Consider the following 26,657-nt stretch of genomic DNA (forward strand, 5'->3'; position numbering starts at 1 on the left):
TAAAATGACTGTAGAGCTCATACAAATATTGACATTCATTGATTATCAAAAGTAGAAATTAGAGAAACAAACTGCAGAAGGAAGTATCAAAAACAGAAGTAAGGTTTTTCATATGCCAACAAGTTATACAGACATCATCACCATGAAGATTGTGTTTCCCCCTCCTTCTTAAATTACCAGGGAAAATAGGGCATATCCCTGAAACACCCTTGCATTCCTTTCATTTACTACTTAATTTTATTAAAAAGAGTTTTCCTATTGATGAAAGCTTAAATAAAACATCCTAAACTGTAACAGCAGCAGAGACATTAGGGGAATTTAAGGCACAACAAATGTCTACTCACTTGTTTCAAAGCAGACAGCTTAGGTGCATGCTGGATGTCTCGAAGGGATGAATTCTGAGCTGCAAGTTGCTCTGTAATTCTCTTGTACTCTGGGTGTTGGGTTGTGAGCACTAATGCTGGATGGTTGCAGAGCTTCCTTAAGTACTGCAATGCCTTGAATTATTTAAGAAATGAAGTTCAAAGAAATAATAAGCAAAAACACAGTTACAGAAAAAGGATTAACAGCATTAACTATAAGTACAGGAGTCACTCTGCCACATTCCACAATCTGGACTTTATGGTGTATTTTCATCAAAGTTGCACATTTAAAACCTGCATTTCAAATTGTATCCAAACACTGCTACACTCATTGTGATCTTGGTCCCTTCTTTCTGGAAAAACGCAAGGATTACCATTTTCCACACCTTGATCTGAGTCTGCAATAAAGGAAATGGGTTTGGGAGCACTTTGAGAATAATTGTTTCCAATTAACCAAGAGTTGATCTTCAGTTCTATAAGATCATGAACCTTCATAAATTCAGATCTACCCCTAAGGAAACATTTTGTCCATGTTTCAGAATCTCAATGTTGAAGTGTAAGAGCTGATGCAATCAGAATTACTTCCCTCATTCTGAGGTTTTGCTCTCTCAGTACTCAGTTTTTACGAGATCCACAAAACAGCAGAACGGAGCAGATCACATTAAAAATATGAGGCAATGTTATGCATCATAAGACACAAACTCATAATTTAAACATAATAGCTATACTTCACATTCTAGCCATAAATACTCTGCTTAGATCAGATGACCACAAATGTCTAAGTTTACTATTTCAATTTTTCACTAAACCTATAAATACATTTACCAAAAATGTATATACTAGGTAATAAAAATTACTGAAAAAAACTGTACCTGAAATACGTGACCTGTAGATTTAAGCTTTGGTTTTTCAGTTTCTTCATTCAGTGAAATTGAAGAAACTGTTTCATCAATATCACATTTGGCACGAGACTTGGCAAAATCTTCATAAAGCTGAACCTGCAGACCAGACAAGAGAATGAGTTTTTTCTGACAGAAGATAGTTCTATTCAGAGTTTAGTTTCAAGTTAAAATTCAGAATTATCATACATCAAGAAAGCTATTTCATATGTAACAGAAGATAAACTAAACAGAAGATAAACAGAATCTCTTGCCATTTATTTTCTTTCAACTTGGAAAGGGTTATTGAAAAACAATCTGCAGATGCCTACATGTTGTTCCTGAACAATGCCCAAAATTAAACTCAAGAAACACGCTATTAATACAGGACTGGAATTAGTGCTTTAAACACATACTGCAAAATTCTTTTAGTACATCCAGAGACTGCCAGGGCTGATATCAAATTGACACAGGAATACAGATTTCATGCCTTTGTGGTCTTAACTCTGCTGAAAAATAAACTTTCAGCCACTTTTTAAGCATACCTGTAGAGGACTGAGAATACAGTAATAATCTTGAATAATTTTGGGTGGAAGATCTTGCAGCACATCCTCTTTCATTCTCCTTAGCAGGAATGGCAGGACTTGGCGGTGCAGAGCTTCCATTGCAAGTACCCCTAATGAGGGCAACAGCAGCAGTGTTTTAGAAGAAATACATTTTTCAAACCATTCAGCTCCCCCTCAATCTCTGATGTTAGAAATAACCACACTTCTTTTCTTTAGCAGATCTCATTTAAAAGGCTAAAACAAAAACCCAAAGATGAAACATTTGATCCTTACCAGCCTCTTGTTCTCGGCTGGAGCTGCGGGCATCTCTGCTTGCCAGGATTGGTTTGCCGTAACGAGCTGCAAACTGGCGCTCAGTGCCCAGGAATCCTGGCATTAGGAAGTCAAACAACGACCACAACTCCAACACGTTGTTCTGCACATAAGAGAAACATTTCATAAATTATTTTCATGAGTAATAAGTTGTTGCAAGGTATCAGAAAATATTTCCATACATATTTAAAACTCTGCAAACTTCACACTACAACCCAGTCCCAAGCTCCTGGAGCTTGGTGGCTCTTTCATCCATCTGAGTAACAGAAATACCTCTGCATGCACCTGAATGTATAAATGGACTTCCCACTGTGTCCAGTGCCTTAAGCCACATCCAGAGTTTTCCTGATTAACAAAACCCAGGATATGCCAGTGGTCTTACTCCTGGGTGAGACAGATACAGCACAGCCAAGTCATTCGGACAAAGTTCAAAATCTGGATATCTTAGAATTGAGTTTCCTGCTAATTTTACTTGAGGCATATGGGAATGGTCACTTCCTTATCCAACACTTAAAGAGGAAGTGGTAGAGAAAGTCTTGCTGCCAACTTTTGAACTCCATTAATACCACAAAACTTGCATTCATTCCCCTATACACAGGTATACCAGGAAAGGGAAAGATGATGTTTTGAGAATTTCGAAATGAAAAGCTGTTTTACAATGTATACTTTGAACAAGATGATTGTTAAAAGGTACAATAAAGCTGAGTGCAAGACAGACCTATCTTGTTTGTTTTCCACTATTCATCCAAAATAGAAAATCAATTACCTGGATTGGTGTCCCAGAAAGAATTATCCTGTAATTAGCAGTCAGCTGTTTTACTGCTTTTGACAGCTTTGTTTTTCCATTTTTTATTACATGGCCTTCATCAAGAATGCAGTAATTAAACTTAATATTTCTGGAAAAGAAGAACACAGACTTAAGTAGCATTTAAAATTCTAAGCTATTAAAAACCTCAGAAAACAAGCCAATTCTTACCTGAAGAAGTCGATGTCATTTCTTACAACATCATATGAAGCCACTATGAGATTGTGTCTTTTCACCTGGTGTTGCAATCTTTAAAAAAAAAAAAAGAGGAGTTAATTGAAGCGTTCCTTACATGTTGTTATTATTTCAGCCTTTAAGGATACCACCACAAATGTTCCCATGCCCACAAACTATGCTTCAGTAGTAGTAAAGTAAATTGAAAAATTCCATGTGTGATATTTTACTGTAAACCAGTTAAAGTGCAAGATGGGTTACCTTGCTCTCTCAGTAGGAGGTCCTGTATAGTGCAATGGATTAAGATATTCTTTTGAGCAAAATTTGCCCACTTCATCCACCCAGTGTCCTGTGAGTGTAGGAGGACACACCACCAAGGAGGGAAGAGGAACACTGTCCACCAGTTTTGTTCTTGCATATTCCTGAGCCCTTGAAGAATATAAAATAAGAGTTTAAAAAAATTGTTTTTCACAGAAGAGTTGAGGTGAGAAAGGATCTGTGGAGTCCACCTGGTCCAAATCCCCTATCCAAGCACAGGCACCCACAGTTGCTCAGGACTATGTCCAGATTCATTATCACACAAGATTTATCATTAAAGTCTAAGACAAAATGTGATTTGTTTAAACTTACCTGAGGCAATGATCACCTGCAAGAATGCAAATGGATTGTAAAGTTTTTCCCAAACCCATGTCATCACAAAGAATTCCATGAAGTTTGTATTTATTGAGAAATGCAAGCCAGTTCACTCCATCCTGAAATCAGAAAAGGAGAGTGACTCAATAAAACCTGGCTTTTTGCTATTTGAGCTTCAGTTCACACATCCATATGTTCAGTGACCCAGTGCTGCCAAACGAGGAGCTGGTTCCCCACCAGCCCATTGCATCCCCTACAGCCCATTCACTAAAAGCAGGGGGAATAAAGGGAAAAACAAACACCCAAATGGTAACACCCAAATGGTACTTTGCAGTGCTGGGCTGCCACAGTCAGTGTTAGCAAGGCACAGCCCACTGACCATTCCCAGAAAAAAAGGCAAAATCCAGGAAGGGGAAAAATATCACTAGAACAGTGTAAGAAGGACGCATTACTTCATTTGTTCTTCCATACCCAGAGTCCAAAATACACACTGTACAGCAGAAACCAAACACTCAAAAAATTCACAAGAAAAATGTATCTGAACAACTCCTACTATCCCATGAAACCGTATCAGACTGGAACTTGAAAAATAAAAGTATAAGCTGTTACCTGCTGGTATTTTCTGAGCTCTGCTTTGATTGGTACTGGAATTTCATAGTTTTCCAGTTTTTTTCCATCCAGTAATTGCTCCAGAAAGTGACGTTCTTTAGCCTTCATCCTGATTAATTCTTCAGACATGTTTGGTGGGTCTGGTATACCAGCCTAGGGTAACATTTTAAAGCAGTCATGTAAGGGCTGCAGGACTAAACTGCCACACAGAGGAGAAGAACTTAAACCTCGTATTACTCAGACATTTTGAACACACAGTAAAGATGTGCAATCTTCTCAACTGTATGATTCTAAACTCAAAATTTAAATACTATATTTAGCTATACTTGTTTGATTACTTGCAGGTCAACACATGCAGGGTTGCAAGGTTCAAGAGACAAATCCTGCCCCAAAAGGACACTTTGAAAAGATTGATAAAAATTACACAAGAGATAGAAAATTCTGGTCAAGCTGCTAAGATTCTACAAAGACTGAGCTATTCTACCTCTAATCAGAGGGTTTATCTGGCTGGCTAGAGAATCCTATGACACCCACTCCTCTTGAGCCACAAGCTACCATCCAAAGTTTGATGGATTTTTCTCCTACTTAGCAGAATTAGATCTAAAGTGATACTGAAACCCACAGGATGAATTCAAACAGTTGGAAACTGTTGGGAGAAAAAAAAACAAAACCTGAACCCCTCTAGGTCTGTAACAGCAGACCTTTACTTCCTAGGTATTCCCCATACCAGGCCAGAAGCCCAAAGAAGGCATTTGGGGGCCAAATATACTCATTCTTGCTTGCAAATAACATACAGCAGCAGCAGAGGCACTGCCATTTTCCCACCATCACATCTGTCATCCCATTTTTCTGGGCTTCTTCCATCCTCTTCATCCTCTTCCATTTAGTCAGCTTTACTTCAAACCCCATCTTACTAAACACTTACAGAGGGCTCCTGACTAAAAACACCCTCTACCAAATATTGCCACCATGTATGTGGTTAGTAAGGAAGGGGGATGTTAGTACTGCCCCACAGGATATTTAAATACACTCATACACAGAGACAGCAGCCTCTTTGTTCAATGCTCTGCCTACAGTATGAACACTGTGGCAGTATGAACACTGTGGCAGGTAATTTGGTTCAAATATGCTTGCAGCAGAATTGCCTATCAATACAAGTTTGATCAAGTTGAACCATTTATCTTACAATCCTTCTCTCAGTAATACTTTCATTTTTATGGTTGCAAGAATATTCAATTTGAGCATAAAGATGCAGAAAACAGAGCATAGTTAAGTTGCCCCAATTGACTTAATGCTATTTATTTATTGTTAAATAAAATACTGTTCCATGACAATATGAGTATTTTCTCTCACTATTAATCTGCTTCACTCTATGCTCACATATTTAATATAGTTCAGTATCTGATACTGAACTTAACCAGAAAGGGAAATTTGAAGGCACTTCTTCCATAACTATGGAAAACAAATATGAAGTGATCATGCATATGCATGCAATTAATAAAACAAGTACAGTACATTTTGAGAGATTCTCACTAAACTTTATTAAAATAGCTTTAACCGTCCCCCAGGCCCTAAGCTACCTGTATTCCACAGGACTGTGTTTAGGATGCATATGAAGAGGGCCTGGTGCAAATGGCACTGCAATGAGCATGCTAGAAAGTAAGTTCTTTGCTCCCTTTCAACCAGTTGAACATCTCAGTGTAAGCACACACAGTAAGTGTGCTCCTGTTAAGGCAGATCACTAGTTATCATATTCTGAGGTTCTATTGTGCTAAATTAAAAAGTGACAGAATAAAAAATGCATTAAGCTGACAATTGCTTTTCATTATTGCTGTGGAAATTCTAAACTGTTTTCTATTACCATCTGGTGGTCACATTAAGTTCCTTAGAAGCGTTGTAGTCCTTGATGCACAACATCAGAAGTTGTCTGAGCTATGCAAGTTGTAGCAGGAATGAAAGACTGAAGCAGATCTGTACTGATTAAGCACTACTTCATCATAATATACAATATTTTACCTATATATGTAGGGTGGAGCTTTTTGATTTTAGAAACTAGTAATAAGTGACCCTACTTATCCCCACATTATTTCTATTACTGTTATTTTTGATTTTGCTTTTAAATCAGTACTGCTTTTGTGCATTTCTCTTGACAACATACTTAGCAACACACATACCTAAGGAGAGTGCACACAGAATGCCTAAAGCTTTTAAACCCAAGCTAAGAAAAGCAGCATTACACACAAAATTAATAAATCTACCATTTAATTTTGTGTATACAGCTGGCATGAGCTTCTTATAAAGAGAAATTTTATTTTAACATTAAATTAGAAAATTGCTAACACAGGGTCCAATTTTGCTCATTTTAAAGGGCACATCTTCTATTATTTGATACGGACTCAACACCTATAAAACCAGCATTACTCATTCAGCATTTAATAAGCCAGAAGCCTGGACTTTGCAGCTGGTGAGAGTGGACGCAGGACAGCTCACATATCCATATACTTACAGCTGGAGCTTACCTCAAGAGGCATCAGCCTAATCAGTGTGGCAAAGCACTGAGTGGCCATAAAACGTACACTGTTTGTCTGATCACTCATTCTACCCAGAACTGGAACCACCAGAAGAACAATGTATGGAACAATACCAACATCCAGCTGCTCCATTACACCTGGAGTGCTCATTAAGGAAATAGTTTTTAATAGTTCGGGTTTCTCTGACAAATATACACCCAGGAGATTTCACACTCAGTAAGAGTCATTAATTGTTACACTCAGGTGAATGAAATTTCTAGTAACAAAGCAATGCAGAAGCAGGGAAATCTGATCTACCCAATTACATTTAACCAGCAAAGTGCATGGTTTGAGAAACCGAATTACCTCCACCAAAAGGTCACATGGCAGATAAAATATGGGCAATGTAAATTAAACTTTCTTCTGTTTCTTTCCACAGAACAAAAACCAGCTTAGTATTTTATTTCATTCCTCCTCCCATTTTTTTCAGGCAACTTTTTTTGTTCACCCAAGTGAAACAACAAAGGATTTTCTGCATTTTTGAATACCCAAGCAAAGGATACATGCAAGTGCTTCAATTGCACCCTCTTGTTTGGTGTTGTCATCTATTGCTCCCAGCCACGGTAGAACTTTCTCTAGAAAGATATTCATTGTTTCCATGGTTGCTATTTTGCTCATAACACCCACACAACGGGAAGCCATGTGTCTCACAGCAGTGCTGGGATGTTGAAGGCACATGTAAAGATGAGGCAAATGCTGTATTAACTGAACAAAAGAGAAAGGTGCAGAGAGTAAAGGTTAATATGAATTATAAAAGAATTAGTGGTTTTTTTTTTTTAACTACAGAGTCTTTTAAAGTCATTTAAGAATGCTTGGAATGGCTCCTTTGCAAGATATAATTGTTTAAAATGAAAAAATTATTTCAGAAGAAAAAGGCAATTGGAACTTTGAACATGTATTACTCCCCAATACAGACAAAATTCAGAGTGACAAAATATTCAGCATTTCAGTCAAAACCAAAATTAATTAAGCCCTTAGTTAACAAGGAAGTGTTTCACACTGAAAATATAGTACTAAATACCCAGAATTTTTTTATTAAAGAGAAAATAATTACTTCTTAAATACAGATTTAAGAATTCCTTCCAGCTAGCAAATTTGTCCTGGACTCATTCCCTTTGTGTTTAGGCAGATTAATTACTCATGTTGGGAATCTCAATAATTCTGTGTGACAAGGAGGACAACCAGAAGGAAATCTGCATCTCCCCAGCAGGGTATACATCTATGTCTTTGGTGTGTGTATGTGTCTTCCTTTTAATCAGTGCAGATATGCCTTTGTATTGGATACCTAAACAGATGGTCAGGTTTTTCCTAGTGTGCAAGTCCCTAAGTACTAGCTTTGATGAACCAAGTTCAGCCTCTCTGACATTCTACAAATTTCTTTTAAACTGCATACAGTATTAGCACCACCAAAACAAATTTACACAATCACTACATACCGCATTTATGTATATATACATAAAAGGCACATATTAAAAAAGTCTTTCAGTCAGCCACACAGTGCTACAGAACCACATTTTAATCTGCACTTTGATAACAAACAGAAGGCATCATATTACCAGTCTGTTCTCCAGGTCTAGGAAATACAGAGTTAGAATAAAGCAGAGCAGAGATGCTGATTGCAGTGTAACACAACAAGACACAATAAAGACTTAAACAGCAATAAAGAGACTGAAGTGTTTCATGCAAAAGCTGATTACCAGGGGATGTAGCTGAGCGTCCATTGAAGCTGCTGTTGTTTCAAAAACCTGCAAGGAATTCACCAGCTCCTGGGCAGGAGCATCTCCTTTTTCCAGTAACAACTTTCGATCTGGTAAAAACAGAAAAGGTGCTCAGTTTCAGACTGACATACTGACTCCAGCCTGCCACCCTTCCCCAGCTTAAATCAGAAGTGCAATTACCAAAATTATTTATGTGAATGTTGTTCCTTAACGAACCAACCATAGCATCCCAGAGATGTGGCAATCCCGTTGCCATTTCAGCACCAAAATGTTTAGCTATAGTAGATAAGGCAAATTCAGCTCCTCTTCTCTGTACAACATAAGGTTTCTGAGCCTAGAATTAAACAATTCAACAAAGTAGCAAGGTTAGATACATTTAATAACAATTATTGTCAAGGGTGACCTCTCATTACATAGGCATTCAATTCTGATTGTGTTTATACCTACCTACAACACATTCACCAACAGATTTTTTCCTGAGTAAATTCCTTTATTCTTTATACACGTGTAAAAAAACAAAAATTCTTTCACAGCCAATTATTTAAAGTCCATAAATTTGAGATTTGGCCTTTGCTGGTACCGGTCCATTTCAACAAGATGTTTCCAAGTGGTTCTGGTTCCAGAACCTCAGATATGGCCAATACAGTGATACCAAGAACAGTACTTACTAGAAAACTTACAATACTTGGTTTGTTATTTATCCCCCTTTCTTGCTCTCTCTGGCAAGCAGAATTAATAGAAAACATTAATAATTGAGAATAAAATCCACAACACTGTTTAGGAGTTCACAATCCTGCCTAGAACCTCATTAAAACATGCTGAAGTTTGAAATTAATAAAAGGGAAGAGTTTAGGACACCAAGTATGGAAGTCACACAGACATGCTGTTTTACACAATCATATTTCAATTGCTGGTTTTAATGCTTCAGAGGTATCCACCAGGCATTGAGATGGACCAACACTAACATGGGCAGGACACAGTTTGTGTCATCTTGTGTTTGTTCCACCCATTGTGGAAATCCATCTCCATGAACTTATACTGATATTCATATTCTATAGTAAATACAACATTTCAGGAGTTATTAATGTTCTTAATGACAAACATTTAAAACATCAAACATAAGCTACTTGCATCACAAAACTTCCTGTTTTGTGATGCAAAACCCCTGCCATCCCTACTACAAAGGTATCAACTCCAGTGAATTCGAAGTAATGGAAAGAAGGGGCGGATGTGAAGTGGCAAATTCAAGCTTTTGAAATGTACCTCATCAAGTTCTGTAGGAATGCTTCCACTGCTGCCTGTGGGGAGATCTGCAATAGGGGCTTTTGGAGCTTTTGGAGTAGGACCTCGCCGACTTGTGATGGCAAAAGCAGCTTTCTGATGTCTGTACAGTGTAATTATTCCCCTGTGCTTAGTAACTGTGTGCTGCATCCCATCTTTATCAGAGTTGGGCCCTAAAAGAAAAGGGAGAACAGCTGACAACACTTTAAGCTGTAGTTTAACACATAGAGGGAAGTGAGAGCTACCTACAAGTCATCTGCTGATTGTGCTTTAAAAATCCCCTAATTTTTTCCACTCTTGAGGACGATGGAACTTTAGTACAAACAGCTACTGTGCTAGGACAACACTACATACTCTGGATGAGAAGTGTGCAAACTGCCAGAAATTATAATTCAGCAAGAAGCACAGGTAATATGTATGTTACCTGTGAACACATTATGTTCTAAAGTTCCAACCAATTGATGTTCTGGGTCCTTTAAAACCATTCAATACTTCTGTCATGATACAATAAAAGTATCATCAGTATCTTTGCATTTGTTGATGTTTCCATTTATACTAGAGAGCTTCATTTTCAATCAGATGTGAATGTTATTCTACTCTGAGATAAAGGAGGACACATTCATTAAGAAGGAGTAAAACATACAATGGTCAAATCTTAAAGGAGGTTAGAATGTTTGAAAGTATTAAGATCTTAATTGGGTTAATCTGGGTTCATTCAATCCATACATTTTCAATAATGGACAGCCATTTAAAAAAATTCATGACCATTGCATGCATAGGATTATTTTATTAATTCTGAACCTCCTCATCTTTTTATCTTATGATTAGCCCATGGAATGTAACACAAGCCACACATTTTTGACAGGCTGCTTTAATTTCCATTTTTACTCAATACATCTGTAAGTGAAATGTCATCAGAACTAGATATTAACCAGAGTCCATACCTGGAAATTGGAATGAAAGTATTTTATACATCTATATAGCTATAAAAAAATGCACATCAGTTGCACACAGTTTAAAATATCTAAATGAAATCATTATTAATAAATACTCAGATGCTGGCATTTTAAAAATCAGTGAAAACAAGCCTCATTCAAGTACTCATTTCATCAGCTCAGAAATAAGCACAGACATATTAAGAATCCTGGCAGTCTTAGTTGTCCTACCTTTTGAGTTTTCATGGCTACTCTGAGGCTGTGCAGGACATGATGCCAGTGGGGTAAGATGTGGATCCACACACAGGGAATTGCAAAGATTTTTTATAATCTTGGAGTTGGGACAAGGAGACCTGGTTGTACACTGCTGAAGTAACTTTGCTATACATGAAGCCACATAGTTTTGTATGAGTGTATTCTCTTCTTTTTTGATAGCTTCCATTAAGGGTTTTATAACAGGATTTAGTTTTTCTGGAAGTTGCTGCAAGTTCACAACTGCACATGCAGCAAAGGTATGGACTCGCAGATGCAACACTTGCCATTCCTGATTTGTTTCTGTAACAGTCATTTGGACTTGCTGCCTTTTACTGTCCAACTGTTGCAGAACTTTAGGATTCAAAGTAAAGGATGATGTCACCTCATTGAAAACAGAAGTAACCTAAGAGAAAGGAAAAGAAGGAATTAGAAATCTGTTTCATTGACTGTAAAACAGGATATCCTCATGGCACAACATGAGTCACTTGACCACATATCACCATCTCCATTTCCCAGTAAATAACAGGAAATGCTCCAAAATGTATTTCTGGGAATCCTGAACTGCAGATCAAAGAGAAAATTAGGTATATCATAGACATTTAAAGTCTAGATTCCCAAAGCTACAAGAGCAGTTTATGTGCTCCTGCAAATTTAGATTGTCCCATATCCCACGGGTTCTACCCAGATATTCTGGAAATATTTAAGCATGTGACAGATAAGCAAAGTAGAATGTGACTACAACAATCCAGAAAGGATGTGCAAGATCCTGTACATGAACAAATCGCTTCTCAGCTGACTTTCTTTTGAGGAAAGAGACTGGGATAAAAATCTAAGAAAAAAGCACAGCAAAGTAGTTGCAGGACCTTCCATATCCTTCCGCACTCATAGGTGGTTGACTATTGTTGCCTAAATCTTTCACTGGAAAAAGATTAAAAGCAGATTAAAAGGTCAGGGGCAAGGTGGGGAAAAAGATCTAGAATTTACATGGTCTATTTACAAGTCTTCTGACAATGGTTTTGAAGTCTGCTTTGTTTACTTATGCATAGATTTCAATAGTGAATCCACACCTGGGATCAGAACACTCAGTTTTATTCTCCCATTAAGTATGTACCTTGCATTGCACTTGATTTTTGTCAGACTGTAAACACACCTCAGGGGAAACAGCAAGAATCTTTACACATTTTTTTTCATGAGATATGCAAAGGTCACCACATTATTTCTGCAAGCTACTGTGAATGTAATAATTATGCTGAAGGTGTATTTCAAGACAAGAACAGATTGGGAGGAAAGGCAGGCATGCCTCTACTTACCAGCTCATTAGCTTGATCTATTGTAAATACACTGCAGTTTACTCTGTTTCCAATGTCAATGTGAGAATCAGCTAGCAACGAGATGAGTTGTTTACATTCGTTTTGCATTCGTGTAAAAGGAACAGCAATTTCATCATAATAGAGATGTTCAGAAAGGACCCCAAGTAAACGAGGTTGAACACAAATAGCCACAGTTGTACATTCCTGTAACAGAAAAACACAATTTGCATTTCTGAATAATCACAGTTTCTTTGTTCAGTCTTGGGCAGCTCAATCTAGCTACAAAAATCCATTTCCAGAGGGACTATTAACACTCATAAACCAGAATATTAAAGATAAAGGATTAGGAACAAAAAGTCTGCCACTAGAAATGATAGTGAGCAGATAAAAGACAGTCATCTTAAAAGGAATCACTGACCTTAGATAAAGGCATCTTGAGAATAGATTTATTTGTAGAAAAAATGTGAGCATATTTACTGATTCATCGTTCTGACAGCTGGCATTTATCTACTGAGTCCTGTATTCCTGCACTGTCTAACGATCAAGATTTTGGTATTTAGATGTATAAACACCATTTTAGCTTACCTACTGAAATCTTATTTCAAGCTAAGTACCACACAACAAGCAGTGGATTGAGATAGTAAGTAAAATATATTTTTGCTGCAGAAACATCCTACCTTTTGCAAGGCTGCCCACTCACAGATTACTAACGCAACACTAATCCTCTGCAAGGCAGACTTAGAATTCAAGTGGAAGAGCAGTAGCTGAGCTAATGATTCAGCTGGCTTTATTTCTTGAGTAACAGTATTTACACCTGGGTCACAAATGCAGCAACAAAGTGCTCCCAGCAACCTGACAAGATGAAAAAGAACAGTCACTTCAGTGTCATAATTACTCTGCCATCAATGATTCAACGTGAAGATGCAAAAATGAAAATTAGATTTTGGCAAAACCACTATATTTTATGAAAAAAATACATTGCTTTTAAGTATTTTTTTCATATTTCCAGTAAACTGACTTTGCTGCCATCATCCGAGCACGCATGACAACGTAGTCCCTCGTTGCTGGATCTTCTGCAATGCTGTCTGCCCCAGCAATGTATTCCTGAATCACTTCCTTGTTCTGGATTTGACCTTGACGCAGTTTAGCACCTGCTTTTTCCTGTGGAATAAAGGAAAGGCTGAAAAGGTGTTTGTAATGAAAAGATAAATTCATATTCCATAACAGTACAAATAATCATCACACCATGAAAAAGTTGGACTAAGACAGAACACTTCTTGTGTAAGAGATTTCTTAAAGCAGTCAATACTTGGAAATCATCTCTGTAGTCATCATTCTGTAGTCCTGTTAAACGTATGCTACATTCCTTCACTATAATATTAAGGCTAATACTTGACATACAGCTGATAAACACACAGAGGAAAAAGGAAACCTCTCTCAGCATCTTTTCAGAAACAACACAATGCTTCTGGATTTAACTCGGTCCTGCAAACAGATGGCTCTAGAGCCATGTAAATAAGGACTTCTTGAGTATCTACACAGAGAACACTACACAGCAGAACTTAATTCTTCATGGATAACCTGACAAGAAACCTTTTGCTCTACAGAATTGAGGCTTGTAAGACAGTTTACATTTAGAACTACAGAAAGGCACCACCACTCCCCCTCTAACACCCTTAGAACGTGTTTGATATACAGCTAAGCAATTTCCTACTTTCCTCAGAACAGACAGTGAGACCACATTTAACTTACTTTGGACCTGGTTTTTACTTCTAGCAACATGTTTAAGTCAATGGGCAAATGAGATGGCTGCATCATTAAGCAGAGCCAGGCTCCCATCCATGGACAAGCAGCTGCAACAACATACTGTACAGATGCCTTGTTTAACAGTTCCAGCCACACCTTGGGAAAGAATCACAATAGAAATCATGACAAATTTGTACCTGGTCTACATAAGATCATACACATGCTGAGAAACTGCAGGAACTCTCTCATCCACTCTACAGTAAAGCATTGAAGTATTTAACATTAGCACACTATTCTTCATCTGCACAAAGTACAGAGGATTTGAAAGAGTGGGATACACAAGCACTATATCCAGGAGAAGTCATGCAAATACCTTGTGAATAAGATCCAGAATTTCTTGGTTGCTTTCTAAGATACAAAACTGAAATATGTGCCTCAACATGTCTTGCAGAATTGGAGTCAGCCATGTTGAAGAACTCTGAAACAAGGAAATCATATGACCAAGTATATTCCAATATGCATCACAGTAAGACATTAATAACTCTAATTCTTACCTGGTCTTGGGTAGACAACAGTGTGAATAATGTTTCCAGTGCTGCTTTCCGCACAGAAGATATCGTGTGGTGCAAGAATGGCCACACACGTGGGACCAAAACTGTCAGGGATTGCTGAATACTACAGGAGAGGGAGAGGTAGAAGCAGTGTCACGGATAAAAACATACATACACACAAAGCTAAGTTCATTTTGTTTATTCTCATTTTATCCAAGAGAAGAAAATAAAATACTTTCTTTAAGAAAAGAAAGTATTTCATATACTTGGGGATTTTAAGTGAAGGATTAAATTACTACAGCTTACACATTTAAAGTAGTTTGAGTTGCTATCCTTTTTCAGGAAAATACTGATTTGGGTCTGTAAAACTGGTATAGAGAACTAGTCAGTTTAAGCATGTATTTATACCATGTTTTTTCCCATATTATACTTAAGGCTTTGTTTAACTGTTTAGAAAAAAGGAGGAGCTTTTTCTGTTCTGAAGTTGCTGTTGGGCAGTTATGACTTTACCAATAATTTAAAACAAGCTTGCATCTTTTTTGCATGAACTGGCATATCAACTGACATACCAGCTGATTCAAGTAGTACATGCTGAATTTAAGACTGCATTAGTAACAAAACTTCATTCCTTATTTTAGATTTGGGAACCATCAGCTTCAGCAGTGCTAATCATATAGGATGAGAAAAATCAAATGTGTATAGTATCTACCTTAAGTGCAGATACTGTGAGTTTACCATGTGTACTATGAAAAATTCACCAAATAAAGGAACTGCATCTTAGTATGTTAAGAGTCCCAAAGAGATAGCAACTAGGCAGTGTCATCGACCAGTCACAGAATTACTGGTTGTACTACTGATGTGAATTTGTTTGTAGCTTATTTCAGAACTGTTCCAATAGTAAAGTTCTACAGGCTCATGAATGTGTTTTAATAAACAGTTTGGTCTCATCTGGAGTTTGTCTGTTCCTTGTTAAACAAGATGTTTGTGGACAGGACCACCGTGTGAGTGAAGCAAATATCATTTACTAAAACACCCAAGATAAATGGACAGAGACAAAAGGGGGAGAAAAAGCCACATATAAACCATGTCTAGTACACTTAATTCCTTTGTTGCATTTTACTAATGTCATCAAAATAGAAACACTGTCGTAACCTTCACTTCATGGAAAAACCAGAGTAGAAATAAAATACTGAGTTACATTAATCATCTCCTTGGTACGTGATTTGAAAGAAACTGGTCATTCCAATTTGACAGTAAGTGGACACTCAGAGCTGTAGTAATGAAGAAAAACTAATTGAAAAGTTACCTGCATTTGCGGACCTGAGGGTAAGTCAGAAGGGATGAAAGAAGGATCATGATACTGTTTGTGGAAGCTGTCAAGTCATCCAACTCCAGAAGTGCATCCCACAAGGTATTAAGAATAAAAGGCACCTACACAAATAAGCAGAGGAGGTTTATCATTAAAAAAAAAAAAACCAACAAAACCAGTGCTGCCTCTAAGTATTATTTTCTTCACTTAGACCAAAAGTGAACTTAAAACAGTTCAGTCACCTTCTGGGACTGAAGATGGACCAGGCTTTCCACTACTGGTACTAAAGATGCTGCAGCAACAGCTCGGACATCATCATCCAGATCTTGCAGACCTTCAATTATTGCAGGCAACACTTTAGGCAATAAAGTGTTGATCATGTCCTGCCAAAAAGATCAAAAGCATTTTTAAACCGACAAAGCTTCTAACGATACAGTCAACTAAGATGCATTCTGTGTGTGTGAATGAACCTGATTGTTTCAAAGGGATGGTACAGCTCCAACACCATAATCTAAGTATTTTAAGTTAGCATTCATGAAATCAAACATAGGTTATATATTTAATGAACTGTAAATCAGCTCAGTTTTGGTATAAACAGAGCTCACTGTCTACAGAATAATACCACAGACAGTCTAACCTTCTTGTAAGACTCTGCTCTGTTACCTCACATATGAGAATACCACCAAGACCAGGCAGGCATATCTCTATTTCTCATGTTTTCTGCAAGCACAGCTTGCACTATATACTTGTAGCATGGATATAGAAGTGCAGTCACACATCTCAACCCACAGGACTGCACTGCAAGCAATCTTGCTTTATCACACCTAGCTACTGTTCATCCACATCCTCTACTTTGAGCAGAGATTCTTTATCCCAAGCTCTCTACAATTTGTCATGAGGGTTATTACCTGACGTACTGCCAAAGCATACTTTATTCCTAGGAGACCACCATGTCTCACTTCCCACTGTTCCTGTGTAAGCAGCTTCAGGAGAACATCCACAGTTTTATGAACACCAGTTTCATTCATGTGTTTCAATACTACTCCCAAAGTCTGAGCACAAGTCTCACGTACTGGTGCCACTACCTAGGAAAAAGTAAACAATAAAACAGATACTTCTGTATGAAATTTGACTTTAAGAGAGATGACCAAACTGCTATACAAACAAGGTGAAGTTCATGTATCAGCTACCTTTTAATAAGCATCTCTGAGCAGTTCTAACAGGCACATGCAGCAGCACTACACAAGGCACAGCTAAGCTGCTGCAGTGTTATCTCCTGCAGAAGCCTGCTGATCTACCTGTTCATGCAAAGGTAACTTAAACTTACTTCATCTGAAACAAAGTCTCCAAATCTGTCTAGTGCAAACACACAAAGAAGCCTAATAACCAAGTCTTCTAGCCACTCCTGATGCTGCTGAATCATCTGTAAGAAGAGAAAAGTTTAACACTTTGACTACACTTATTCATAAAGCATTTCTGAGATGCTTAATTTAGCTAAAATCTGTAAAAGACATGACAACAAATGCTCACATTGACTCAATACAGTTCTCTTGCAGAGACAGTCCAGGCCAAGTAGTCAGCACTAATTCAACTCAGCTGGATTATTATAAACATCATAACCTGGACATTTTCTTCTCTAAAAACATCGTACTTTTATCAAAGGCTAGTGTCCTGCTTTCAGCTGGGACAGAGTTGGGTTTTTTTCTCAGTAGCTGGTACAGTGCTGTGTTCTGGAGTCAGTGTAAGAATAATGGTGATACCACACTGAAGTTTTGGTTGCTGCTACATTATGCTGACCTAAGTCAGAGACTTCTGAATGTCTCATGCACTGCCAGTGAGGAGGGCATACATAGCAGGTTTTGAAGCTAGCTGGAGTACACACTTTCCATAAATAGTTAAGAAATGGTTTAAAGTATTTTATTATTGCAGATTGTGTTATTACCCACCCAGCCATCTCCATGGAACAAATACTACTCTACAAGGAAGCAAGGAGAGAGAGAAGTTTTTGCTTTCACTATTTACAAAGTATCCTGAAATACACTGATTTACAGCTCATTCTTCAACTCTCTAAGCCACAAGCTCTTCCAGCTGCTTCTACAGCAAGGGAGTCAGTAGAAACCTGGATGAAATTCACTACTAGTAAACAAGCTATTACTGTGGATATTTTTAAAACACTGTTCTCCTTTTAAGAAGACTATTTTAATTCCTTTTCTCATAATAAAGAGAGCAGGTTGATAGAGTCCTCTTACTATTTAAGCAAGTAGAGTTAAATGGTCTGAGACACTACCAGAGTAACACAACTAACTTGTCAATTTTCAGTACAGTCTTACCAGGATTTGAAAACAGCATATTCTAATATGGAAGTTAATGTTTAGTAACTTTATAGATAATAATGGCTAATTATACAGTATTATTGGGTTCTGCATAGGCCTTTTATAAACAATGTTTTGTCAGTGCATGCAGTGATGTCATCCAGATGATTCTGAGCAGAAAAGTCTTATATTCCCCCACATCACACACCTATTGCAAAGTATTTTAAGAAGTCTCTTTTCTAAACTTCATTTAAGTAAAATACTAAGTCTATGACTGGAAACTTACCTCCTCTAAAGAGCTATCTCCCATTTTACCACCACTTTTACCATGAGCTTTAAGTATCTCTCTCAGTCCAGTACCTGCACCATGTCGAACCTAAGAAAGTGAAGTAAAAAGTCAGTTTTAAAATATTAGGGGACAGAAGACTAAACCCATGCTGGAAAATTGGAATAATACTACTGCAGAACTAGCACTACTTAGACTTGTGGGAATTATTAGATCAAATCACCTATTAAAATATTCACCTGTCCAAAAATCAGCCTTCTTTACCCCAGGTATTTGCCAGCTTATGAACAGAAGCAATTAAGAACTGCTTCTATTTTCTAACACATTATGACATTTGCAGCAACATAGCCAACATAGTGGCACTAGTTGTCAAAGAGAAGTTTGAAGATATTACTGTTTTTATTAAGTTTATAAGCTAAAGCAAATACATATTATTATAGTTTCAAGCACTTCATGTTTAATATTTTCTATCACTCTCTGTATTGCTTAAACAGAGTTTGGATCCTCACTGAGTATTCTGGAGTCTGCAAAACAAATTTCTGGGAATTACTCTTCTGCCTAACTTACAAACCTGCCTTGCTTGACTGGATTTTAGAAATAAGTGAACAAGCAATATGGGAAAGCAAATTATAGGCACTTGCATACTCTCACCAAACTTGAACAGCTGAACACACTAGGAAGAGTTCTGGAAATAAGAAAAGACCAGTAGAAAGATGTGCTAAAGACACACCTGTTTCTGGTATTTGTGATACCTAACTGGACTAGCAATTGGCTTCTCAAGGAAAGCTCACTCAACACATACGGAAAGTTTCAAAAGCAGAGTTTTGAAATGGGTTCTCATTGAGAGGCCATTACATAAGTTAGAAGAGAATTAACACTATTTTTTTTTAAGAACAGCCCAGATACATGCTTATTGCTAGCAGAAAGTTGTTGCATTTCATTTCATGGCAGTAACAACTAGAACTGAGTAATTGGTAGCTCCCCCCTTCACCAGAATATCTTATATGAAATGCAAACATATATGTCCCCTATGTACAGCTCAGTGCCTGCTGGTTAAAGTTATAAGCAAGCCAATAAAAAGCCAGTCTCAGCTTCTGCAAATACAAACCAGCAAGACACAAATGTATAAAGGCAGTACCAGTAGTAGGATTCATCCTGCCTGACTTCAGCTGCCTGTGAGCGTGGCAAGCAGTCTGAAGTAGTCACCCAGGTGACCTCTAGACATTGCAAGATGCTGCCAAAGAGCCACTTTAAACATACATTTTGAGGCAGGCTAGCCTGTTTTTCACCCAGAACATGCTGCAATAATGATTCTGTATTGATCTACTTCCCCTATTAAGATACATGTGCCTTCTATCAAATGTACTTAGAAAGCTATGAGAACATCTACATACCAGAAGACAAGTGGACCTGGCCTTCAACTGCAAACAGCCTGTTTTCAAATAAGGTGAGGCTTTTTAGCTCAGGTGCAGTGATGTCCCACACAAATATAATGATTCTTTTTCTGGGACCAAAATAATTGTGCTGGCTGCATATGATCTATCTCTGTTTCCAAGTTTGAGAGCAAGCTGGCTCTGCCCATACTGACATCACCGAGACTGTGCTACAGATACACATAAGGATGTTAGAGTTGCTGTTAATATTTAAGCCTTCAGAAGATCAACTCAAGAAAATGAAGTTAGTTGAAAACAGTTATGTCCACCTTCTGCACAAGAAGTTAGATCATTATCAGCTACTTCATATTTTTACCTGAAATTTCTACCAAAGTTTGTGGACAATTGTATTAGGACTGAATAAAAAGGTGAGTAGAACCATTTTGAATCTTGAAAATAAATTGTCTAAGCAACCAAACATATAGCTTTTATAGTTATTAAAGGATTGATTCCCCTTCCTTTGCTACTAGCATAGCATTAGACAAACATACCACTGTTGCCAGCAACAGACTCACATAATATTCCTTAAAGTCTTGATGAACCCAAGTTTAATTGCTTAATCTTTTTAACCATAGATTGATGTGATTTTATTTTGCTTGAATTTCAACACTCCCATAATTCTCACTTATATAATGATTACTTTTCATATCTTTCTCACTCTCCACAAGTATACATTACACATGTTTTCCATTCCCCTTTAAATGAGTCTAAAAAACACTTAAGTTTGCTAGAAGCAAATTTGTCTTGGCTATGTAATCTGTATGCATAAATGATTTAAATTTTGATATCTGGCAAAATTTTCTTAAGTTCTATACATACAATGTTTGCATTTCTGTTGAAGCCCTTTTTAAAAAACTATTAGCTCCACCTTAAATAGTCCAAGTGTCTTACCTCCCAAGAAGGGTTAAAGAGATCATTGCACACCTCTTCACAAAAGCTTTCCAGAGGCCATTCATTTGCCTAAATCCATAAAAAATTATTAAGTATGAGATTGAAAAAGAGAGGAATCATGAACAAACACTTCTTATATTGTTGTCTGTGCATACTTCAATGGCATACAAAAAACTCCAAAATCATAAGTACTTTTTTCATTACTGGACAGAACTGAAAAAACAATCTTCTTCCCCAGCTCAGAAACTACACTGATTAGCACTGGATCTCTTAACAAGTTTATGAAGTTTCTCTTAACAGTCTCTATGGGAATTAATTTTGATGTTCTGGAATTCACCTCTCCTTTAGAAACCATGCAAAAGAAGAAAATTAAGCAGTTTCTTATTCTATCCAATGATTAAATTTAAATTTATCAACTTTGCCTTTAAAGAGCATAACAGGTAAGTCTCAGTTTGAAAACACACTACATTAGTGAAATTGGGTCAATCAATCCAGCAATAAACAGCACCCTTTTCCAAACACATTCTACTTTTTGAAAATCAAAGCATATCCACTATTTCAAAATTTTCTACAAGGAAACTGACATGGCTGTGGAAAGGAATTTTTACTACCATTAGTAAGTTCACATCATCACATACACAGAGCAACTGGAAGACATTTAAAAACCAGCAGCTATTCAGCCTGTAGTTATTAATATTTCAGATTAATTTTCCAACCATTTTTTATGCAAATAAGATTTTAATTACTGAACTATGTCTGGAAAGCTATTTTTGTAGGATACAGACTTCTCTAGATAAAGTCTTCTCAAATAAACTTCTATGCATCATTTATATTCTGGTTTAGCGTTTCTTAATTTTTAGCTTTTCAGTCTGTTGAAACAAATACAGTTTTTTCCAAGACTAAGGCAATTGTTTTAATATTCAACTATTAAAGATAGAATCTAATTCTAAATTAAGCCTAATTAAAGTACAGCAAAAATTAAATAAGCATTTAGATCAAATTATTTGTGGCTCACTGTAATCCTACCATGTAAGTGTTTAGCACAGTTTTCCAGTTTAATACCTCGGGGTCTGACACCTGTAGCCACCTACTTGTGTTAATTTGGGTCACATTAAATGTGTTTGCTTCCTCAACGCTGTAACAGTTAGAAGCTGACTTGCTTCATTATGTTAAAAGTAAGCTGGCCATGACATTCTTCATTCCACTTCCCTGAATGCTAAATAGACTAAAGAATTTGGGCACATGAAGGAATTTTGTTTCAAATTACTTTGCTGAAAAACTGAATGATCTCTCCTGCTAACAGCAGAACAATACATCATACCTCTTCCTGAGCATTTTCTACCAATGTTTTTGAGTCTGTGGCAGGCTGGTTGATGACAACGTTTGCAACTTTTCTTCTTTTTTCTTCTGGTTCCCCATCAGTGCTATCATTGCTGAGAAGGAGCAAGTACATGTTTATGAACTCAGGGTATGCTTTAAGGCAAGTAATTACATCTACAACTGATGTCTTCAGATACAATAAAGTATGGCAAGAATACAAAACAAAGAGGCTTAGCACTGTGAAATATGTAAGTTAGCTGAGTTTATATGTAAAACCAAAAAATGCAGTGAGGAGACAGTAGAATGCTGTCCCAAATTCACAGTCTGTCTCAGATTTATCCAAGAAACCCAGCAATTCCTAAATAAGAACAAGAATTTTGTTCATCATTCATTATGAACACAGTAGATACAATAATATGCCACTATAAACTACAGTGAAGAACACAGCACACATCAGAAAACTGTATCCTAAATTTTCAGTTGTTCATTTTCTTAAAATCCCCGGTTTTGATGCATTATTCTCAAGCCATATTTAATAACCACACATTTCAGCTGTAGCATCCCATTATGTCAAGATGCCTCTGAAGCTGGGTCCTCAACAAAGCTCTCCTGGGAACAAGCACTGCATGCAAACTTTCCACCATCAGCACAATTAGCACATAAGAGATTTAAGATGCAAAGACTGTAGGAAGTTTCTCAACAGATAAATCAAATCACAATCCCAGCTTCACAGAAATAAAAGGAAACCAGTTCACTATTATACCTCTTCTCATTAGCTTCCACTGCATCTCTGGATCTTTGCTTTGCAAATAGCTTAGCCATTCTTTTGGCTTTATTCTTTTGTCTACTGCTCATACCAGCTCGAAATTCTGAGTCAATTAACTCAGCAGCCTGAAGAGTCTGAAAGAAAAGTCATTCATTGTCAATTCTTCTTATGATGGAAGTCCTGAAAAATTCTCAAACCCACAATGCTCCCAACCTTCCCAACCCTCCATTTCAAACATTTCAGCAGTTTGACATGAAATAATACTAACAAGCAACTATGGGATGTAAGAACTCAGGAAGCCAAAGCACACCACATTAGATGCCAATCATCTTACTTAAAACAGAAATATTGTAACCACAGAAGCTCAAATAAAGCAAACCCACTGTATTATTTCTTGCAGTCAAATAGCCCAAGGTTTTACCTACAGGTTGTTTGTTTACTAGTAAAACTGGAGAAGGAGAATAGTCCAAATCTTCATCATTGAACAGATCCTCAGTATTCATTCCAATTGCAGCACCCATATCTAAGCCGAGTTTCTTTTGCAGCAGTTTTCTCTGTCGTGCTATCCTCTCTTTAGGATCAATTTCACCTTTAAAAGGGATTTTAAAAGAAGATGTGTCAGATTTCCAACTGGATATTTTACTGATGACTTGCTCAAAAGTCATCAGTCACTTTGTACAAAACAAAGCCAAAATTTACAGGATTAAATTGCACTTGGCTAATACAATCTGCTAAGACAAATCACACTGATACACAGGAAGAGCTCTTCTGCTACTGTAACTACACAAGTACTTCAACTGTGATCGAGCAAGGTTCATTTTGGAAATTAACAGATGCTACCTCAAGAATGTGTGATGTTTCAACACTAACTATAGAACACCTAGGCTTTGGGAGCACCTACAATTGCATTAAAAATATAAGATTTTAGCACCCAAGTAGAATAAAACCTCCAAGCAACCCAAAACTTGTAACTGGTAGGGCTGTCAGACTTCACTTCACATGCACAGTACAGAAACCAGTCAGGAGGAGTTGTTTTGGTTTGTTGGTGTTGTGGTGGGATTTTTTTTTTTCAATTACCAGCACAACCTTTTAAGTAGATGACCAATATAGATGCGATTCAGGGGTGCACAGCAGGTTGAGTAGTAACTAGTTAATATTGTGTATACCAGTAAGTTTTTTAAACTGCATTTAACTGACAAGCAAAGACAAGCAACTTCCATTCTTTAAAAAATATTTTTCCTTTCTAACATCATCTCAGGAATAATTATCAAAGACTGCTAATTCTAAAGATTAAGTTACATTAAGTCCATTTATGTGGTCTACTTACTTGAAAAGGGAAGTTGCTACAGAATACAGAAGAGAAAGCAGACTGTACATTTTCCCATGAATAAAAAAAGCAGCAACTAAGGATTTTTGTTTCATTTTCTTATTTTTTGATATTGTATATCTTTTTTTTTCACATAAAAAACTTCAAGGATGAAATCATGTGACATTGGAATAAATATCAGGCTTCTATGAACTGAAGTGTTGGGTTTCATTAGACGAGGTGGAACTTGTACACCACTTTATTAATCTAGCTTAAAAGATGGCAAGCAATAAATTAGCAACCAGCCTGAAGAGACAGGACACTGCTCAAGTTTCAGCAACCACATGCTCTGCTCCTTGCTGAGCTACTGATCTTCTGAGAACCCTGCACAGAACCCATCACACACAGGGAACAAAGGAATCAGGGCTACACAGTCAGATTCTTATCAAAAGCATCACTTAATTTGGCACAGAAACTGGTAGATGGCCTGGAACTAAGAACAGGGAAGTACAGTAATAGCAAAAAAATAGCTTAGATTAAAATAATTCAGTACCATTACACTGACAAACCAACTCTCAGCTAAAAAAATTACAGAAAAATGTTAGACAAGTCACTTGAAACAAAAAACATCACACAGGCACTAGTATTTGATCTTCCAACTTTGTCAGTCTTATCACAGTATTTTTCATGCAGTCTTTCTATACTTGAAACCTTCAAGCTTTTAAATAAGCCACATCCTACTTCTGTATGTGGGAACACTGTTCAGGTAAAGAACAAGCAGTGAAGTGCCTGCCCCTTCTAAAAATGTCTACAGAAATCTTTGATGCTTCTTTAGGTTTCCACCCCTTCTTCCCCATTGTATATGCAGTAATACTGCTATGGCAAAAACCTAAACAAACAATACATCCCTCCTAAAACACTGTGTTACTTGAGGAAGAAAATACAAAGCACATGTTGGGGAATAGGTTCTGCCATTATTTCCTGACATTCTGAGAATCCACGGATGGCTAGATTCATAATGCTGCCACAACAAACTTTTTCAAATCACTACGTTTTCTTGTCTGCAAGTAAAATATAGATACCTGATTTATCATCTTGGACTTCAAATTCTGCACCAGCAGATCCAAGAAGAGATGCACCATGTTTTAACAACCGACAGATATCAAATCTGTCAAAACGCAGCCGGTCTGTTGAAGGTGAATCTTCATTAGGACTTTCTGAGCCTGGTTCTAGGTAGGAAATACAAATAATATTAAGGACAACACGATGAAATTTTTTTTCAAAATTCTGGCAGAAGATAAAGGACAAACAAGATATACTATCTCTCCTCCAAAGAATCAGCACACATACAGCATTTTAATTCAAAGTAAAAAGGCTCCATTTTCACAAAGACAAACTGAAATAGGTCACTAAATGTACCTGAAGAGGAAAAAAATTAGAATGTTTTTCCCTTGATAAATTTAGCTTTTTAAAATCTTGGACACTGACCTACAGGCCTTCTCTGTACACACAGGGCCAGCTTACAGTTTTGAACTGCACACGGCTCACAAATAGTATCACAAGCACACCAACACTGCTGTGTGTCCCTGCCAGCCAAGCATCCAAAGTTGGGAAGCTAGAGAGTGTCTAAACAGGTGTGGGAGAAAGGGCTGCTGATGCCTAGCTGTGAGCTCTTCTCAAACAGTACCTTTTTCTTAAACACATAATAATCTTTTCAATTTCATGAACAATCCGATAGGCAGAGGTGCCAGAACTGGACAATGCATTTGAAAGGGTGCTGTACTCTAAGACTAACAGGTTACCCAACTTCCATGTACAAAAGGCATGCTAGAAGTAATCCTTGAACTAGACAAGTGAAATGAACTTCTGTCCTTGGTAAGACAGAGTAGACAGTAGCAAAGTCCCCATCTGTGGTAGAAAAGGTTGAAACTAGATGATCTTTAAGGTTTTTTCCAATTCAAACTATTCTATGATTCTAGAACTAATTTATTAAGTATATGGATAAATATTATTCACTGGGAAAGAGAATTGCTCTGGAAAAAACACCTTTTAATAACCTGATTATCAATGTCCTTAAAGAGCTGCCACAAATGGATGAGGGCATCCAGTGAACAAAATACATTTAAAAGCTTTTGGCAAGGATTCATATGAAAGAATAAATCAAAAGAACCAAGTTAGCACAGAGCTGGGGAGAACATCCTTTTACAAACTGAAAGGTAGAAATTAGTTCTGGAGTCCTCTGGGGCACCAATCCTTTAATTGATGGAAAAGACATTCACTAATGCACTCTTCTCCAAGGACACAGGTGACACTAAACTCTTTTGGGTAG

General features: G+C 37.2%; 1 protein-coding gene across 1 annotated transcript in view; it reads right to left on the minus strand.

The window, feature by feature from the left end:
• The window catches only part of BTAF1 (B-TFIID TATA-box binding protein associated factor 1), a 41,941-nt gene that overhangs the window by 3,469 nt on the left and 11,815 nt on the right, over positions 1-26,657 (minus strand). Inside the window, exons 4-34 of the mRNA XM_071439161.1 lie at positions 25,411-25,557; positions 23,448-23,611; positions 23,020-23,156; positions 22,258-22,369; positions 20,937-21,005; positions 18,613-18,702; positions 17,342-17,437; positions 16,923-17,099; positions 16,257-16,397; positions 16,012-16,136; positions 14,709-14,829; positions 14,528-14,632; positions 14,161-14,310; positions 13,427-13,569; positions 13,086-13,260; positions 12,409-12,612; positions 11,075-11,501; positions 9,891-10,081; positions 8,808-8,961; positions 8,607-8,716; positions 7,413-7,614; positions 6,859-7,007; positions 4,340-4,492; positions 3,728-3,849; positions 3,359-3,526; positions 3,095-3,172; positions 2,885-3,014; positions 2,080-2,221; positions 1,786-1,916; positions 1,235-1,360; positions 345-497 (exon numbers count right to left, since the gene is read on the minus strand). Coding sequence (XP_071295262.1) covers positions 345-497; positions 1,235-1,360; positions 1,786-1,916; positions 2,080-2,221; positions 2,885-3,014; positions 3,095-3,172; positions 3,359-3,526; positions 3,728-3,849; positions 4,340-4,492; positions 6,859-7,007; positions 7,413-7,614; positions 8,607-8,716; positions 8,808-8,961; positions 9,891-10,081; positions 11,075-11,501; positions 12,409-12,612; positions 13,086-13,260; positions 13,427-13,569; positions 14,161-14,310; positions 14,528-14,632; positions 14,709-14,829; positions 16,012-16,136; positions 16,257-16,397; positions 16,923-17,099; positions 17,342-17,437; positions 18,613-18,702; positions 20,937-21,005; positions 22,258-22,369; positions 23,020-23,156; positions 23,448-23,611; positions 25,411-25,557 — 4,592 coding nt within the window. The remainder of the gene's footprint in view (positions 1-344; positions 498-1,234; positions 1,361-1,785; positions 1,917-2,079; positions 2,222-2,884; positions 3,015-3,094; positions 3,173-3,358; positions 3,527-3,727; positions 3,850-4,339; positions 4,493-6,858; positions 7,008-7,412; positions 7,615-8,606; positions 8,717-8,807; positions 8,962-9,890; positions 10,082-11,074; positions 11,502-12,408; positions 12,613-13,085; positions 13,261-13,426; positions 13,570-14,160; positions 14,311-14,527; positions 14,633-14,708; positions 14,830-16,011; positions 16,137-16,256; positions 16,398-16,922; positions 17,100-17,341; positions 17,438-18,612; positions 18,703-20,936; positions 21,006-22,257; positions 22,370-23,019; positions 23,157-23,447; positions 23,612-25,410; positions 25,558-26,657) is intronic.

This window comes from Agelaius tricolor, unplaced genomic scaffold (genome assembly GCF_023055355.1).
Source record: "Agelaius tricolor isolate 1412-34295 unplaced genomic scaffold, bAgeTri1.0.p SCAF_13, whole genome shotgun sequence".
Classification (NCBI taxonomy): Eukaryota; Metazoa; Chordata; class Aves; order Passeriformes; family Icteridae; genus Agelaius; species Agelaius tricolor.